The following is an 18,877-nucleotide window of genomic DNA, read 5'->3' as shown; positions in this document are numbered from 1 at the left end:
TTTCATTTGCCTCAAAACAAATAATGTTTTATCTGCCAAATTGAATCTTTCATTGAAGGACAGTATGTCTCTTGTCTCATGAGCACAGAGCCTTGCTTAGCTTTCTACCTAAATCTTCTCCAAGAACAAACCCTAAGTAAATACATTGCAAAACAAAGAAAAAGGAAAACCTGCAAATGCTGGAAATCTGAAATAATAAACAAATTGCTGGAAATATATTGCTTGCCAGTCAGTATAAGTAAAGAGAAAAGACTGTTTATGGTGTTTCAGGTGTGTGACCATTCATCAGAGTCCTAAACAAAGATTAACAAATTGGTACCTCCTTGTGTTCTCTGGATGGGCAAGAACCACCAAAAAAAGTTGATGCATTTTCTACTTGTTTTGTTGCTACTTTTTGAACAAGATTACATAGGGTTTCCCTCAATACTGTTTGCAAGGTACTGAGGACCTGATAATGAAACTTGGATAATTTCACCAAACGTTGATGTCTTGATCTGACTGGGCAGGATGAGTGCTTTTATGCTGTGGTCTCTGAGCAGCATTTAGGCTTTCAGAGTTCCATTTCAGCATCATCCATTGTACTGAAATAATTTGCACTAGTACAGTGAGAAGATAAGGTGACCAAGTAGCAGTGATTATCTCCCCCCCTCATAGTGAAAGCAAAATTGAATTATGTATGGAGGCTAAAATCCTTTCAAAAAACATATAGGAGGTAATATAACATTTTGTTGCAAAAAATGCAGCAATTTGTACTAATGCCATTATTTATCTTCAGGCTCTGGCATTCTGCTTGTACAAGTGATGAGGCAGAAGTGATTGTTTTTGGCGGATGTGCTAACAATCTATTGGCTCGTCAACAAGCGGTAAGTATTTTATACATAATTTTAAACAATACCCTGATTTCACTGTTATACACCGTTATCTCCCAAGGAAAAATTTTGATGTATGGATTTAACGGAAACCAGAGTACATATGACTCTTCAGCATCAGTAGAACTCTGCAACTCTACATCAGGGGGATACAAATTCAAATCTTTACTTCAGACCAAACTTTATATTGTTTTAACCTCACAATTTAAGGTATCATCAAGAAAACTAGAACTTTCTGCAAATTATATTTAAAGAAAAATTCTGGAAGTGTATTACAGAGCTTCACCAACCAATTCACTTCAGCACTAGTAAAGCAGCAACTTTCCTCAACAGTACTGTAATGTTCTGCATATAACATAGATTTTGCTTTTATTTCTAATGTAAAATGATGTGCTTCATATACAAATATTTTAGTAATGCTGGCTGATATCTAGTGTAAACAGTGTAAATATTTGAATAGTAGTTGGATAAGAGTTAGTTCAGTTCTTCTAGCTCTTTAAGGCTTCATGTGTCCGCTGGTTAGGTTTATATGTGACCATTTTATCTGCAAAAGCAATTTTTGAGAGGACAGGCTAAATGGTAATGGAGGATCTGATACTCATTTACTGTAACATTTCATAATAAGTTGAAAATAGTGAACAAAGTGATTGACATCAATGAAAAGTAGGTTGTGCATTTTTAAAAAATCTGCATGAGAAGGCCACTTTGATATTTCCAGAAATTGGTTTCTTTTAAAAGAAACATTGCATGGATATAGTATTGTAGATTGTCTTGCAAATCTTCCACAGATTTGGAAATTTCTGTTTATCTTGCTCACTTCCCAAGGATCTCAAAAGCACGTGACATTAAGATTATTTCAATTTGTAATATAAACATTACCTTCTCAGACAATCCATATAGTTTTTAAAATATAAATTACTGTTTTATTTTTCTGCAGGCTCATAGTAATGACATCCTTATCTTCTCTGTACAGCCGAAGTCCCTTGTCAGGTAAGAGCATCTTTTAGAAAGATTAACATCTGCACAGTGAAATAGAACACTCTTCTTTCACCTTTTTAGATCTTAATTCAAATCCAGCCCATGCTGTTGGGATGAAATAGCTGTACGTATTCTATATGAAATGCGTTTGGCAGTCTCAATCCTGTCCTAGTGGACTTGAATCCAAAACATCCAACTGTGTAATTCAGCAGTAATTAGCAGCCTAACTTGAAGTGGTTACAAGGTTGCCTAGAAATGGTGCTCTGGTATTATGCAGGAGCTAAAGCATATACGGCAATGTAGAGGGAGCGTTGTTCCATATCTGACCCGTGCTATACCTCATTTGAGTGTGCTTTTTGTTGACATTGAATGGAATCATTTGTCCACATAGACTTTCCTTACCTCACTGAGAAAAATGTAAAAGAAACTGATCTTGGGTAGACCTTTTGATAAATGGTTAATACTTGAGTTACGGACTTTGAGCTGATTTACGTCATAAATCATAGCTGTTTTAATTTACTCTCCTCTGTGCCAAATAAAGGTTATAATGGATTTGGTATCTTATTTTTTCAAAGTAGCATGAGTGCTGATTGAGTTGTTGTATTGTGGTATGAAGTTAGTGTTTATGCTTTAAACATGAGTTTAAAGAGACAACAATCTATGTAAATAATTCTCCCCTCCCCCAATTTTAGCAAAAGCAATTACTTAAGTGTAATAAATTGTTATTTTTGTAATGTTGTATTATTTTCATCCCTCAGACTTTGCCTAGAGGCAGTGATCCATTATAAAGAAATGTTGGCTAATATATGGGACTGTCTTCCAAAGCATCTCCTTCTTAATATCAATCAACGCGCTGGCAGCAGTAACACATCTGGATCATGAGTTCTGCCAATGCAATTACATTTTCAATTATTATAGCATGATTTAGCTATTCTTTGTCCCTCAACCACTGGTTTGTGACAATAGTATTCCTGACTGCTAGAACAGAGAAGCATGACCTTTGATTTTTATTGGTACCTGCATTTTTGCAGGCAGTTAATATTTTTTGTTATTTTTCTTTTGAACATGAAGTTAATATGCTTGTATGTATAGGAATCTTAGAGTAATTGTTTTCTGTTTTGAATAAATGTGAAGCAAAAGGAAAACTGGTTTACTTTGTGATATCCTGGGGAAAAACATTTAATTGTTACCTTCAAAACAATGTGTATTTGTTGAGACAAGTTCAAATATTGAGCCTCCCCCACCTTCTGATGCAATTTTATTATTCTCCCATTCATTCAGCTACTATACAAAAATATACTTCCAAAATGGAGGAGAGAAAGAGGGAATCTCAGGACATTCTTCTTTATTAACTTAAGTCATTTCAGGATCTATGGTATTCTCTTGTACTCTGCATTACATATATTGACTCATTCTGGATTTGCACCTCAATTCTTTTCCAACTCCGATCAATTATCTACCATTGGTCCAGGCCCAGAAAAACTTCATTATGCAGAGAGAAGGAGGCAATCATTCTGTTTTTATTTAGTGAAGGGAACTAGTGAACTAGATATTTTGTGTTTGAGCCAAGACAAGTGACACTTAACTGTAAATTTAAAGTTGCAGTTAGTTGTTAACAATTGAAAAAAGAAATGGATAGTTTCCTAATTTAGAGTGTAGTTACACAGGTTTGGTGCTATTGCAGAACAGACATGAAATTTGTCTGAATGGAGCTTGAACATGGATGAGCAAGCTAAAATCTTTTGGTACTCCTAACACTATTTTCTAAGGGTAGTAGGATTACTGACCACAACTATTTTTCATATCAAGTCCTTCACATACCAAGTTTAATCTTCTGTGGTCACTGCTGTGAGCAAGAAAGGAACCTGGGCCTTGAAATGTATTTTAAAAACAAAATGAGAAAGCATCAGAATCAGTACTACATGGTTTAATTCTCAGTAATTACATGCAGTATTTTCTTTTCAAAAAAAGAGAATTATGACTCAATTGAATGAGAAACACATTCTTTCACAGCTTGCAATACTCCAAAAGTTACTTAGTCTTTAACTGAAAGATAGCAATGGGAAAGTTGCATGGGGTTGCAATGTATGGCCACCCAGGAAACTAGCTTCTTTGATGGAGGACAAGTTTGCTATTGAGTGATGTCAGTGATCTAAAGTAAATTGGTTGAAAATAACTAGGCCGACCCACTAACAAGTTACATCTTTTTATCTAGCCTATCTATGCAATGTCAGAAGAAGAGATTGGAACCAGTTATGTGCAGTCAAACTAAATATGACATTTTTGGGAATGGAATTTAATTTTATTTATTTGCAGTCCTCTTATGTATATAAAATCTGACATTTGGAAGAACAAGTTCTGTAATACACCTTGAAAGAGGAAGAGAGAAGGATGGGAGCTTCTGAAGATCATCAATAAGGGATATTACACATGTTTAAACAAATTAATTACTGGCTCAGTTTCAAGAAATGTAATTTTGATATATATAGCCGAATGTAAAACAGTTTTTGTTAGTTTGCAGTCTTTACGGTCATTCTCAATGCTTTGATGATAATATGGAATACAAAATGATTGTATTTCCAAACCAGGAATTTAAAAATATTTCAAGCAAAACAGTTACTCTGGGTATTGTGTATATGAATGTTCAACAATAGCTTTTATTTCAAAACTTTGTGCAGCACAAACCAAGAACAAAGACATGTTTATCACTTATTCTGGTTACATTTAAATAATTCTTAATAAAGCAGCTCGAGGGTTTATCATTAGACATCCTAAACATTGATTCAAACCAAAGTAAATCCTGTGTTATTTCCGTTTCATTGCCAATAAGTTAGGTGCAGAAACCTTCACCTTGCCAGGTATGTTTCTTGACAAGTCAGTATCCTAAATTAGAAAAAAAGATGCATTTTAGTCTACAGTATCACCATTGATATAGAAGAAGTAATCTGGGCTCCCTTTCCAAAATTCTCATGGATTCTGTGGTGATAAGGGGAATCCATTCAACCATCAGTAAGGAGAACACATATGTATGATCTTGGAAGTTTGTAAGAAATTATTCCGTTTTGAAGTGAACTTTTAATTCCTTCAACTCCTTTGTTGACTGCAGTAGAAACATATACAGCTTCTCACGATGAAGACCAACTGACACTTCTTCAGTAAACAATGAATATACCATTTCATCTTAAGTATTACAACAAATAGTTAGTTTATTCAAGTAGCATGAGCTTTTAGCATTACTCTACATACCATTACTAAATAATTAATAAACTATAAGCAAGTGTTCACAATATATTCAAGTTCATTTTAAATCTGTATTTCCGTAAAATAACACCCATATGTTCTACGGAGTTTGTCAGAATATGCAGACCTATTTTACAGGAGGTAGCCACTGATCTGTGATCTCAGTGGTGTTACATCAATGTTCTAAACTAAAAACTGCCTCTTCAACTGTGTTGACAACTTGCCTCCATGTGATGGCCATTTTTTGTGAATAAAGTTATGAGAGAGGAAAAAGTGGACATAATACATAATAAGATCACATTGAGCTAGAAGCCTCAATGCAACCTGTGGTTCCCAAGATACATCTACTGTACTTCAAAATATTCAATTATTTCCTACATAAAAATGTTTTAATTTGATAATGTGTTTGAAGAGGATTAAGTTCCATTATGCAAAAAATACTCAAACATATTTACCTTCACACTGCGTAATAAATCTTTTTCTCGTGGCATAGCTTCTCTAGAATGTATGAAACTGTGCAAGGCAGTTTTAGCCGCTAGAAAACAAAATTAAAAATCATTTCACATAGCCACTATGAAACAAATTTCTGGAGAATATAAAGTGCCAAGGATTTTACATACCCTTCCCTTTCTTCTGTGTGCCAGGAGTGAGTTTCACCTTGTACCTAAAGTAGAACAGTACAAATTAAATGGTTTGTATGTGTCTCAAATGTACTTGTCTGTTCGGTGAGTTTGAGCTGGGCAGGTGGAAGGAGTATCAGTGGGAGAGCATTTTGCTGGTAGTGATCATAATTCAGTTAGATTTAGCATAGTTATGGAAAAGGACAAAGATAGAACAGGAGTAAAAGTTCTAATTTGGGGAAAGGCAAATTTTACTAAGCTGAGAAGTGCTTTAACAAAAGTGGACTGGACACAGCGACTTGAAGGTAAATCAGTGTCAGAGCAGTGGGATGCTGGTGATGGACTGGGGTGGACAAATGTAAGGAATCTTACAACACCAGGTTATAGTCCAACAGTTTTATTTTAAAATCACAAGCTTTCTGAGCTTACCTCCTTAGTCAGGTGAGTGTGTGAAGGGTTCCCTGACGAAGGAGGTAAGCTCCAAAAGCTTGTGATTTTAAAATAAAACTGTTAGACTATAACCTGGTGTTGTAAGATTCCTTACATTAGAGCAGTGGGAGGCATTCAAGGGGTTCAGAATAATCATGTTCCCACAAAGAAAAAGGGTGGGGCTACCAAATTTAGAGCCCCCTGGATGACAAGGAGCATACAGGGTAAGGTTAGGCAAAAAAGGAAGCTTATGTCAGATACCGAGAGGAGTATAGAAAGTGCAGGGATCAAATTAAGTAGGACATTAGGAAAGCAAAGAGGGCATGAAAAAATACTGTCAAGTAAAATTAAGGAAAACCCAAAAATGTTTATAAATACATAAAGAGCAAGAGGAGAACTAAGGAAAGAGTAAGGCCTATTAGAGACCAAAAAGGTAACCTATGTGTGGAGGCGGAAGATGTGCGTATGGTTCTTAATGAATACTTTGTGTCTGTCTTCACAAAAGAGGACGATGCAGAGATTGTAGTTAAGGAGTGTGAAATATTGGATGGGATAAACATAGAGAGAGAAGAAGAATTAAGGGGATTAGCTCTTTGAAAGTAGATAAATCGCCAGGCTCGGATGAAATATATCCCAGGCTGTTAAGAGAAGCAAGGGAGGAAATAGCAAAGGCTCTGACCATCATTTTCCAATCCTCCCTGGCTACAGGCGTCGTGCCAGAGGATTGGAAGACTGCTAATGTTGAACCATTGTTTAAAAAGGGAGAAACAGATAGACAGAGTAATTACAGGCCAGTCAGTCTAACCTCGGTGGTGGGCAAATTATTGGAATCAATTGAGGGACAGCATAAATCGTCATTTAGAAAAGCATAGGTTAATCAAGAACAGTCAGCATGGATTTGTTAAGGGAAAGTCCTGTCTGACTAACTTGATTGAATTTTTTGAGCAGGTAACAAGGAGGGTCAATGAGGGTAATGTGTTTGATGTAGTGTATATGGATTTTAGCAAGGCTTTTGACAAGGTCCCACATGGCAGACTGGTCAAAAAAGTAAAAGCCCATGGGATCCAAGGGAAAGTGGCTAGTTGGATCTAAAATTGGCTCAGTGGCAGGAAGCAAAGGATAATGGTTGACCGGTGTTTGTGAGTGGAAGGCTGTTTCCAGTGGGGTCCTGCAAGGCTCAGTACTAGGTCCCTTGCTTTTTGTGGTACATATTAATGATTTGGACTTGAATGTGGGGGGCTTGATCAAGAAGTTTTCAGATGATACAAAAATTGGCCGTGTGGTTGATGGTGAGGAAGAAAGCTGCAGATTGCAGGAAGGTATCAATGGACTGGTCAGGTAGGCAGAAAAGTGGCAAATGGAATTCAATCCAGAGAAGTGTGAGGTAATGCATTTGGGGAGGACAAACAAGGCAAGGGAGTACACAATAAATGGGAGAATACTGAGAGGTGTAGAGGAACAAAGGGACCTTGGAGTGCATGTCCACAGATCCCTGAAGATAGCAGGACAGGTAGTTAAGGTGGTTAAAAAGGCATACAGGATACTTTCCTTTATTAGTCGAGGCATAGAATATAAGAGCAGGGATGTTATGCTAGAATTGTATAAAACATTGGTTAGGCCACAGCTTGAGTACTGCATACTGTTCTGGTCACCACATCACAGGAAAGATGTGATCGCACTAGATAGGTTACAGAGGAGATTTAGGAGGATGTTGCCAGGGCTGGAGAATTTTAGCTATGAGAAAAGATAGGATAAGCTGGGGTCGTTTTCTTTGGAACAAAGGAGGCTAAGGGGAGATTTAATTGAAGTATATAAAATTATGATGGGTAGAGTAGAGTGGATAGGGAGGACCTATTTCACTTAGCAGTGGGGTCAGTGACCAGGGGGCATAGATTTAAAGTAATTGGTAGAAGGATTAGAGGGGAGTTGAGAAATTTTTTCACCCAGAGGGTGGTGGGGGTCTGGATCTCACTGCCTAAAAGGGAGGTAGAGGCAGAAACCCTCAAGTCATTTAAAAAGTACTTAGATGTGCACTTGAAGTGCCGTAACCTACACGGCTACGGACCAAGTGCTGGATAGCTCTTTTTCGGCCGGCACAGACGCAATGGGCCAAATGGCCTCATTCTGTGCCATAGCTTTATATGATTCTATGATCTGTGTCGAGCAATAGCCCAATACTATCTCAGATATTTTGTAAGTTTACAAACTATTCCCTGTAGAAGTAGGTTAGATTGCTCCCCTCCAAAAGCTGGAGAAAAGGAAAATCCCATGGAAATACAAAAAGTTAACAGGAAAGGAAGAACTTGCAATTTTACAGTGTCTTTCACAACCTTAGGGCATCCCAAAGCACATCACAGCCTGTGAAGTGTAGTTACTGTTATGCAGCAAGGTTCCACAAACATCATTGAGATGAATGACCAGATGTTTTCTGGTGGTGTTGGTTGAGGAAGTAATGTTGGCCAACCCCCTTTTTGAAATCCCTCTGATAAACATGTCGTCTGAAAGAAGGCTTGTCCTACAATGCAGGACTCCCTCGGTACTGCAGCCTAGATTATCCCGTTAAGTCCTGAAATGGGGCTTGAAACCACAACCTTCTGACTCAGAGGTGAGATTGAACCAATGAATAAAGTTGACAGTTAATTTGATTAATTACACACTCGTACATTCCTATTTTCTACTGCCATCTGTGGCCATTTTGCTAAAAACATGGTAAAAAGCATGAATCTCAAATAACTGAAGAAAATTCCTGGAAACTGTTCGTAATAAAACTTACTTATAGTTGGTCATAGCAGTGTATGGAGCACAGAAAGGTACAGAAAACAGCAACACATCATCTGGGTGAGGTTGACCAGTTAGTGAGTTCAACAAGTTCTCACCCTCCTAAAGTAAAGAGTAAAGATTTATGAAACTAAATTGTTTCAATAGTCAATTACAAGTTTTCAATGTACATTCATGTTCCTACTTAAATGCAATTCTGATAAGTAATTTGTTCTAGCTATAGTACTTCTACATCTATTCCTTTTGCCATTCTGGAAGAATGTTACTGGTAGTAAAATCATGAAGGCGTGCGATTGTGCATGCGATTTCACTACAAATAAGAAACAGGTAATCTTGCCTTGGATTATTGGCCCCTTTTGCCTGTCCTCCTGTTCAAATCCCTCCATGGCCTCATTCCTCTCTATCTCTGTAACCACCACCAGCCCTCCGAGAAATCTACATTCCTCCAACTCTGATCTCTTGCGCATCCCCTACTCCCTTCGCACCGTGGCCGTGCCTTCAGCCGTGTTGGCCCGAAGCTCTGGAATTCCCTCCCTAAACCACGCCACCTCAACTTCTCGCTCCTCTAAGACACTCCTTAAAACTTACCTCTTTGACCCCAATTTGAGTCACCCCTCCTATTATCTCCTTCTTTGGCTCAGGTGTCAAATTTTGTCTGATTACGCTTCTGTGAAGCGCCTTGGTATGTTTTCTTATGTTAACGGCGCTATATTTAAAAGGTGCTGTATAAATGCAAGTTATTGTTGTTTTCCCAACTTCTTGTGTTGAGTGTAGTGAACTGGAAAAAATGAAGTACTGATTTTATTAGTGCTCAGTAAAAACTCATCATTTGTGAAAAGTTTTATAGGTGTTCACTGTGGTCTTAATAAAATGTAGCACATAATTACTGCCTACAGGGACAGTAAGTCTATCGATCCCACTCAAGTGCATCTTCAAGTCGTATGTGCAGAGGATTCAGAGAGAACCCAAGGAAGAAGGGAAAAGTAACCCACAGCGAGGGACAAAGAGCAAGTGAAATGAAGGTGTTCTAGAGTTTCCCCTTTCCAAGTGCCCATTCTTTATATGTGAGCCTCGACAGTGGGCATTTCAACCATAGGGGACAATCACAGTCAAGTCAAATCCTGTCCTCACCCCACCTCCACAAATGCGCATTTCCCAGCAGGGTCACTGTATAGTGATCAGGAGTGTTTTTGAACCCTGGCTTATTATTCTCCTCCCGACACCTGGAACCCTGAGATTTATTGTATCGCCCCATCAGACAAAAATTGATATCTGAGCCAAAGAAGGAGATAATAGGAGGGGTGACTCAATTGGGGTCAAAGAGATAAGTTTTAAGGAGTGTCTTAAAGGAGGAGAGAGAAGTTGAGAGGTGGCGTGGTTTAGGGAGGGAATTCCAGAGCTTTGGGCCTAAACGGCTGAAAGCACGGCCACCAATGGTGGGGCGAAGGGAATAGGGGATGCGCAAGAGATCAGAGTTGGAGGAATGTAGATTTCTCGGAGGGCTGGTGGTGGTTACAGAGATAGAGAGGAATGAGGCCATGGAGGGATTTGAACAGGAGGACAGGCAAAAGGGGCCAATAATCCAAGGCAAGATTTCCTCTGTTTCTTATTTGTAGTGAAATCGCAGGCACAATCACATGCATGTATCGCCCCATCAACATTCGAGTTGAGATCAGCTAACTCAGCACAGATTGTATTACTGTAATATTTGAACATTTATTGTAATGTTTTAAAACTAAAGTTAAAATCACTATAATTTTACCCACAATTCCCTTATTTATTTTTCTTTCCCAATTTTTCTCTGTATTCTATTTTTTAAACCTTAAGTTGAAAAAAATTAAATTATCAATATTTCCTATACTTAATTCTGTATAAAATCTCTCAATAGCTTTCAAATTCCCATTTTAGTGGTTGGAGTAACTTTTTAAAAAGGTCAAATGGCTAAAAACTGGCTCCAAAGGCCAATTCTGAATTAAAAGGCTGAAACAGTTGCAGATCAGATCAGGGCAATACGATGTTTTACATATCAAAACAGGAAGGCACCGCCAGCGAACATTTATATTCATAGATTTACATATAAATTACAACTTGCAAACGGGCAGCTCAGCCCAACCAGTTCATGTTGTAGTTTATCCTCCACACGAGCTGTAACCCTAAACCCATGTGCCTGCCCTCATATGTACTGACAATGAATTCTATCTGCCACTTTTTTGCCCATTCCACCATCTTATCAATATCCCCTTGCAATTTCTTCAGAATTATTTATTATACCTCCTGTTTTAATATTGTGTGCAAATTTGGGCATCACTCCTTCTAGCCCTATATCCAAATAATTGATGTACACAGTAAACAGAAGCAGTCCTAGAACAAAGACACTTCCAACCAATGGAGAAACTGCTCTTAACTCCTACTGTTCCCTCCTATCTAAACAGTTTTTAATCCTATTTTCCCCTTCCTCTAATTACACCCTTAATCTTCTCAAATAGTATCCTATATGGTACCTTATCCATGGCTTTCTGAAGTATACACCATATCCACTGCATATCCTCCATCTACCATATCCGTCACCTTAAAAAGGTCCATCAGTTTGTTAAATACAATTTTCCTTTCTGAAATCCGTATTGACTGCTTCTAATTATTTTCTCCTCATCTAGATATTTAGTAATTTCATCTTTAATTAAATATTTCAAAATTTTCCCACCACAGGTGTTAAACTAACTGGCTTGTAAAAGTGGGTTAGCTCTGCCTCCCTTTTTGAAAATGGGTATTACATTGGCCACTCTCCAGTCCTCTGGCACACATTAACTCTCAATAGTATCTGTTCCCAATTTACTCCGTGGTGTGCTCTTTATTCAAACTCACTGGAACTGACAGAGGAAGAAGATTAACGAATACTGAAAACCATTTTAAAGAGTTTATTTATTAATAAACAAACAACCTACCTCAACTGCCTGCAGGTCTTGCTCGGCTTCCTCCTGGTCCTAAATGTTAAATGAATATCCTGTATTAATATTTTTGTTATCACAAAATAAAAGTACACTGTACCACTTTTGTTAGTTGATGGAACCAAAGTTTTTTAGAATATTAATGCTTAAATGGGACTTCAGTGCCTTACTTCTTGGTGATCTTCTGCAGCAGTACTTTCTATAGTAACTTCTGCCACATGATGTGTCACAATGTCTACATCTTGTCCTTTGCTATGAACATTACTCGCTTTGATCAATGCCTTCTGCTTTTCCTGCTCTTTTGTTTTCCCCTTTTTTCCTTTCTTAACCTTTTCCTCTTTACTGGGACCTGCTGACTGGATGCAAGTAATACAAATTAAAATCCAATTACTACAGCATTTTAAAATAGAATCTGCTTCTTGTTTGAAGCAATTTATCCTTACCCCAAGTAATTTCATCATTAATTCACGATCCTCTTCATCTTGATCTTTATATTTTTCTTTCATTTTCTTCAGTTTAGCCTGAATATTGCAAAACAAAGTAATAACTTTTTTTTTAAGGTAGCAATTGTATCTGAAACTAAGCAGTAATATTTTCATTGACTAAAATGCAAGTTCACTGTAGTGTCACTGTCATTTGTCTCTCAGTACCAATTCTTAAGTAGGAAAAACAGTTGGTGGAAATTTTCACCTGATTATCAAAAGGGTTTACAAAGCTTACCTCTTTCTAATCTACACTCTTTTAATGGTACTCAAAGGTGAGGGAATGGAACTCTGCCCATTTAAGACATCCAGCATCAGCATTAAGCACCACTAGGTCAGATTTAGCACAGCCAAATTCAGAGTAAAGCTCCCATTTTTCTCCCCTAACAATGTGCTTTAGCCTGAACCCCAGATGAGCGCACTCATTTTTTTCATTTCCCACTCTAGCCAATCTGTGGCCTCTCAGTGTCAAAATTAGTGTCAATTGAAAGGATCATTTTGTGCAATAGGCCTATGCTCACTAGGAACTGGGTTAAGACAGCCCAAACTCATCTCACATTGGACCCTACAGTTAGTTAGTAGACTGAAGATACTTTCATCCCATTAGTCTGTGTTAGATCTGAATCCATGTCCCAGAAGTGGAGGCCAGATTCTAAACTACTGCCACCCATTTCCTCTATCTCCATATTTGTTACAAAATTAGACAAGGACCAAAGAAACAGGGACCTATGTTTTCTCCTAATGGAAACCTCTGAGGCACATGTACCCACTTTCCATCTGTGAATCTTCAGAACAGTAAACAACTATCACAAATATAAATCAAATAAGCCAGAAGCCAAGCATTAGAAATTAAGTGTGAATGAAGAATCAGGAAAATAAATCCCATAACTAGCTGGAGAACTGCAGGACCAATGCAAGAAAACTGAAGAAATGGATAGGCTCAATATTTAGAATTTATGGTTGGGAAAAACAGCAAACATGCAAGTCAAAAAGGACATCTCTATCCACTATGGAGAAAGATCAGTCCTAGGAAGTCCTTCAAGGCCCCACTTAGTCCCAAATGACTAAACCAAGGGTTGAGGAACCTTGTAGCTTGTTGAACAGTCAAAATCATATTAATAGTGAGGTAGCATTAGTTGTTTATGGATAAAGAATGAAATATACAGTTTCAGACAAGAGAAATATCCTCTTTTTAAATGTTTTCAATCGCCCCATTGAATGGTCGTTGATTGCGTCTTTATCACATTGAAGCTTTGCATTCAGGAAAGTCTTATATTTAGAATTGCATGCATTAAAAACATTTAACTCAGTACAACACTACTGTTCAAAAATTAGCTATATTATGTTAAGCCAATTTATGTTGTAACAATTTTGTACTATGGACAAAACCATTAAGATTCCAATTACATTATAAGAGAGAAATACATAGCATCTCCAGCAACATCTGAAAAGATAAAAGACAGGTTAATGTTTCAAGTGTAGACCCTTCACTATATTTTAAGATGAAGATGGACCTGCTGTGGTATTTTGAGCCTTTTCTGTTTTCATTTGCGATTTCCATCATTTGCAGTTTTTTTTAAAATGTGTCTCCAAGTACGAGTACTGGAAGATTCTCATTACTAGTAATCACACTGGATAATTCTGACAGCATATAACAAAACCTATTTATTGTAAAATAATTTAGTATTTAAGGCAGAATACTTAAATCTTTCTCCATCCATTACCTTTTGTCCTCTCTTCATAGGCTGTGAAAAGGAAGATTTTTTAGCATCCTGGTCTTCTACAGATGGTGTTTTGTTGTCTTCAGATTGAATTGCTAATTCTGAGTCTTCAGTCTCAGGCTTCTTCCTTTTTTTCATTTCTCTAAAACACGCAAAAAGTAATTTATTCCATCAGACTTTCTCCCCGACATCAAAACACTGAGTAGTACAAACTGGTAAGCATAGTACCTGTAAGTCCTAATACACCACTAATTAAACCCACTTTTAACCAGTCACTAAACACTTAGCTTAATCTGATCAATGAATTTAAGATTTTTTTAATTCTTTGTTTATTCATTCCTAGTAACTAAATACTGTTTTTGTTCCGATTGAAGATGAAGATGATGAGGAGCAAAATCATATTTAAGTCTTCAGGATACAAAGAAACACCTAAGTACACTGCCTCCCATGGAGTACACTTCCTTATGAGTGGTCAACTAGATAACTCATGATTGAAGTAATCAGTATGATGAGCCAAAACCGTGAAACACAGATTATTTAGTTTATCACAATTACATTTTTTGTTAAAACCAAGAAAACCAGAGAAAATAATTACAAACTGTGGTGTGATATCACTAAGCCATCGTGACAAAAATTCTGGAAAAATGGATATTCTGTCAGTAATTAGTACATGAGTGTAATATTGAGAAACAGTTTTTTTTTTATTTTACAGAAGTCTTAAATGATACTCACTTTCTTTCTTTGGCTGACAGGTGTTTCCGACTTTGTGATTTCCCATCGACCTGCAGAAACGAAACAAACTTTTAAGTTGATATCACTGGATTCATCAAGTCAACAAATGACTTTCTGAAGCTCTACAATACTATTACAAATGAAGCACAACATAGGAGGGACTAATGATAATGTATACCAGAAGAGAAGATACAATGAGTCATTACAAAAATGTCATTATCATGGCCAGTATAAAACTGAAAACATTATTTAAATTCTAAATGAAAACTATGAAAGTCTGAGAGAAATTTTATTATTTCTCCATTATCAAAATATCAACTGCACTTCTTCCCTTCTTGTTCCTTTCCCCTGCCCAAGTATTCTCATCTATAAAAATGCTGTACCCTGCTCAAAATCTTCATTGGTGCAAAGAAGACACTGAGTAGATCGTTAATTGTAGGTTGCCACTTTGCAAATATTTTATTCAGCAAAATTAACAGATTCTAAGAATTCTCACTTCAGGAAAAGTATAGAATGGTCCAGCTGAACTGTTGGAGGTGTGCACAATAAAATGGGGACTAGACCTACATAGTCTATAACCATGGTTATTTTTCAATTAAAAAGAAATGACTGGAGAAAAAAAAAATCCACACTGAGGGAATGGGTCATGCAGTGGGATTGGCAAATTGTCCTTTCATTGTGGAGACCAACATTTGAATCCAGCCCAGGCCACAGGGTGGAATTCTTATTGTTGGGACAAAGTAAAGGGAGGTTTACTCTGCATCTCTCAATACTTTTTATGAACTAAAAATGCTTGTCGTTTATACTGGATCACCAAATTGGAAAAGTGTTAAATTCTATGGCAAGGCATTTTTCACCTTCGTGAAAAAAAATCACCTGAAATATAAATTTGGAAGTGGGAAATCAGTGATTTAAACCATTCAGTTTTGCTAGTTAATTGCTAGGCAATTAAAACATTTTTTTTGAAAAAAACTACATTTCTGAGGTGCATTCCATTACTGCCACTAGAACATGCATAAAGACATCATGTTTTGTTAAGTTTTTCTTTTAATTTTTGGGTTCATCAAAATGAGCAATGTCAGACCTGGGGAACGGAACACTTCATTTTTGGCACATCTGTCAGACTCTCGTAGTAGGAGTGAGATGAACAGCAAAGTTGCCTGTGCCCTAAAAATGTAATTTAACCACATCCTCAAGAGCACCAGAAAACCATTTTAATTTCCTACACCAACATCCTTGTCACCTCCTGGAATGAAACTACCAATTTAATACCAACTAGTATAAAGGAGTAAATACCTACTATTAATCAGATTGAAACCCTAACTCAATTCACTTAAGACCCTTACAGGCTACAGACACATATCTGTCCCAACAGTCTGGGGTGTATCCGAACCTAGGCCTCAGAGGTGAAAGGACAGCATTCTAACTCAATGCAATACCCAAACCAAACAATAAAACTGGATTTGGAAAAAAAGATATTACTAACGATTATGCACCCTAACACTAAACTAAAGACATACTTTATCCTTACCTCTTCAATCGGTTCTTCTTTAGAAGGTGTAATATGCATCTGCAAAGGTCTGTTGAAAAATAAGATTTAAAAAAGGTATTTGGATAATCAGATTTATTTTATCACTATGACTCTATAATTACCCTATTATGGTTACTTTATATAAAACATAGTTGGATAATTTAAATTTTAAAAATCTAAAAACATTTAGTTAAAAAAAATTGCTTACCATCACCATGAAAAGAAAATTACATGCGGAAGGTGGTATTTTCCTGCTTGCAAAGAAGCCTTGTGTTGTGACAGTACATAGCCCAATCTGTCCAGCCTTCTCTGATGCTCAGTCTGCCTCAATGGACCATCCCTCACTGACAGAGGAACGCTCCAGCACAACAGCTGTCAAGCTATTTTATATTCTGTAGGTTGTAATTTTTTAAATTTTGACCAATTTGTTTATGCTCATCACAGCAAAAATGTCTCTTCTATTGTTACATGGTGCCTTGATAGAAAAACAAATTCCAAAGTGTTTTACAGGGGAGTGAAGGGGTGGGGGGGGGGGGGGGGGGGAAGGACATCAAACGGGTACGGTAGCATAGTGGTTATGTTACTGGGCTAGTAATCCAGAGGCCTGGACTAAAATCCAGAGTCATGAGTTCAAATCCCGCCACGGCAGCTGGCGAATTTAAATTCAATTAATTAATTAAATTCAATTAATTAAATAAAAATCTGGAATTAAAATACTAGTATCAGTAATGATGGCCATGAAACTACCGGATTGTCGTAAAAACCCGTCTGGTTCACTAATGTCCTTTAGGGAAGGAAGCCTGCCGCCCTTACCCGATCTGGCCTATATGTGACTCCAGACCCACAGCAATGTGGTTGATTCTTAATTGCCCTCTGAAATGGCCTAGCAAGCCACTCAGTTGTAAAAAATCTCGCTCAAGAAGGCGGCTCACCACCACCTTCTCAAGGGCAATTAGGGATGGGCAATAAATGCCGGCCTTGCCAGCAACGCCCACATCCCGTGAACGAATAATTTAAAAAAAACCCTAAACAGGAACTAGGACAGGAATTAAACAAGGTGACCAAAGGCACAGTTGAAGAGGTAGATTTGGAAACGGGTACAGTAGCATAGTGGTTATGTTACTGGACTAGTAATCCAGAGGCCTGGACTAAAATCCAGAGTCATGAGTTCAAATCCTGCCACGGCAGCTGGCGAATTTGAATTCAATTAATTAAATTAAATTGATTAAATAAAAAATCTGGAATTAAAATACTAGTATCAGTAATGGTGGCCATGAAACTACCGGATTGTGTAAAAACCCATCTGGTTCACTAATGTCCTTCAGGGAAGGAAACCTGCCGGTCTGGCCGAGATGTGACTCCAGACCCACAGCAATGTGGTTGATTCTTAATTGCCCTTTGAAATGGCCGAGCAAGCCACTCAGTTGTAAAATCTCGCTATGAAAAGTCAGAATAAGAATAAAACCGGACGGACCACCCGGCATCGGACCACTAGGCACCGGACACGACAACAGCAAAAAAACACCAAGCCCAGTCGACCCTGCAAGGTCCTCCTTACTAACATCTGGGGACTTGTGCCAAAATTGGGAGAGCTGTCCCACAGACTAGTCAAGCAACAGCCTGACATAGCCATACTCACAGAACCATACCTTTCAGCCAATGTCCCAGACTCTTCCATCACCATCCCTGGGTATGTCCTGTCCCACCGGCAGGACAGACCCACCAGAGGTGGCGGTACAGTGATATACAGTCAGGAGGGAGTGGCCCTGGGAGTCCTCAACATTGACTCTGGACCCCATGAAATCTCATGGCATCAGGTCAAACATGGGCAAGGAAACCTCCTGCTGATTACCACCTACCGTCCTCCCTCAGCTGATGAATCAGTCCTCCTCCATGTTGAGCACCACTTGGAGGAAGCACTGAGGGTAACAAGGGCACAAAATGTACTCTGGGTGGGGGACTTCAATGTTCATCACCAAGAGTGGCTCGGTAGCACCACTACTGACCGAGCTGGCTGAGTCCTGAAGGACATAGCTGCGAGACTGGGCCTGCGGCAGGTGGTGAGCGAACCAACACGAGGGAAAAACTTACTTGACCTCGTCCTCACCAATCTACCTGTCGCAGATGCATCTGTCCATGACAGTATTGGTAGGAGTGACCACCGCACAGTCCTTGTGGAGATGAAGTCCCGTCTTCGCACTGAGGACACCATCCAACGTGTTGTGTGGCACTACCACCGTGCTAAATGGGATAGATTCAGAACAGATCTAGCAGCACAAAACTGGGCATCCATGAGGCGCTGTGGGCCATCAGCAGCAGCAGAATTGTATTCCACCACAATCTGTAACCTCATGGCCCGGCATATTCCTCACTCTACCATTACCAACAAGCCAGGGGATCAACCCTGGTTCAATGAGGAGTGTAGAAGAGCATGCCAGGAGCAGCACCAGGCGTACCGAAAAATGAGGTACCAACCTGGTGAAGCTACAACTCAGGACTACATGCATGCTAAACAGCGGAAGCAACATGCTATAGACAGAGCTAAGCGATTC

At 38.2% G+C, this 18,877-nt stretch overlaps 2 protein-coding genes across 6 annotated transcripts in view; one reads left to right on the top strand and one right to left on the bottom strand.

Moving 5' to 3' along the window:
* klhdc2 (kelch domain containing 2) overlaps window positions 1-15,360 on the top strand; it is a 39,068-nt gene extending 23,708 nt beyond the window's left edge. For 3 of the 4 annotated variants that reach the window (XM_067991827.1, XM_067991828.1, XM_067991829.1), the window contains exons 12-14: window positions 776-863; window positions 1,807-1,859; window positions 2,606-2,992. In XM_067991827.1, the coding sequence (XP_067847928.1) occupies window positions 776-863; window positions 1,807-1,859; window positions 2,606-2,729 (265 nt within the window). In that variant the 3' untranslated portion in view covers window positions 2,730-2,992. Of the gene's footprint in view, window positions 1-775; window positions 864-1,806; window positions 1,860-2,605; window positions 2,993-14,814 lie in introns of those variants that run through there. The other variant, XM_067991830.1, reaches the window with a different exon arrangement.
* LOC137326579 (ribosome quality control complex subunit NEMF-like) overlaps window positions 3,760-18,877 on the bottom strand; it is a 66,750-nt gene continuing 51,632 nt past the window's right edge. For both annotated transcript variants that reach the window (XM_067991825.1, XM_067991826.1), the window contains exons 24-33: window positions 16,326-16,374; window positions 14,795-14,844; window positions 14,066-14,204; window positions 12,303-12,380; window positions 12,030-12,215; window positions 11,857-11,895; window positions 8,910-9,016; window positions 5,708-5,751; window positions 5,543-5,622; window positions 3,760-4,730 (exon numbers count right to left, since the gene is read on the bottom strand). In XM_067991825.1, the coding sequence (XP_067847926.1) occupies window positions 4,653-4,730; window positions 5,543-5,622; window positions 5,708-5,751; window positions 8,910-9,016; window positions 11,857-11,895; window positions 12,030-12,215; window positions 12,303-12,380; window positions 14,066-14,204; window positions 14,795-14,844; window positions 16,326-16,374 (850 nt within the window). In that variant the 3' untranslated portion in view covers window positions 3,760-4,652. The remainder of the gene's footprint in view (window positions 4,731-5,542; window positions 5,623-5,707; window positions 5,752-8,909; window positions 9,017-11,856; window positions 11,896-12,029; window positions 12,216-12,302; window positions 12,381-14,065; window positions 14,205-14,794; window positions 14,845-16,325; window positions 16,375-18,877) is intronic.

This window comes from Heptranchias perlo, chromosome 10 (assembly GCF_035084215.1).
Source record: "Heptranchias perlo isolate sHepPer1 chromosome 10, sHepPer1.hap1, whole genome shotgun sequence".
NCBI lineage: Eukaryota > Metazoa > Chordata > Chondrichthyes > Hexanchiformes > Hexanchidae > Heptranchias > Heptranchias perlo.
Note: the sequence above shows the minus strand (reverse complement) of the source record. Positions and strands in the feature narration are given on the sequence as shown.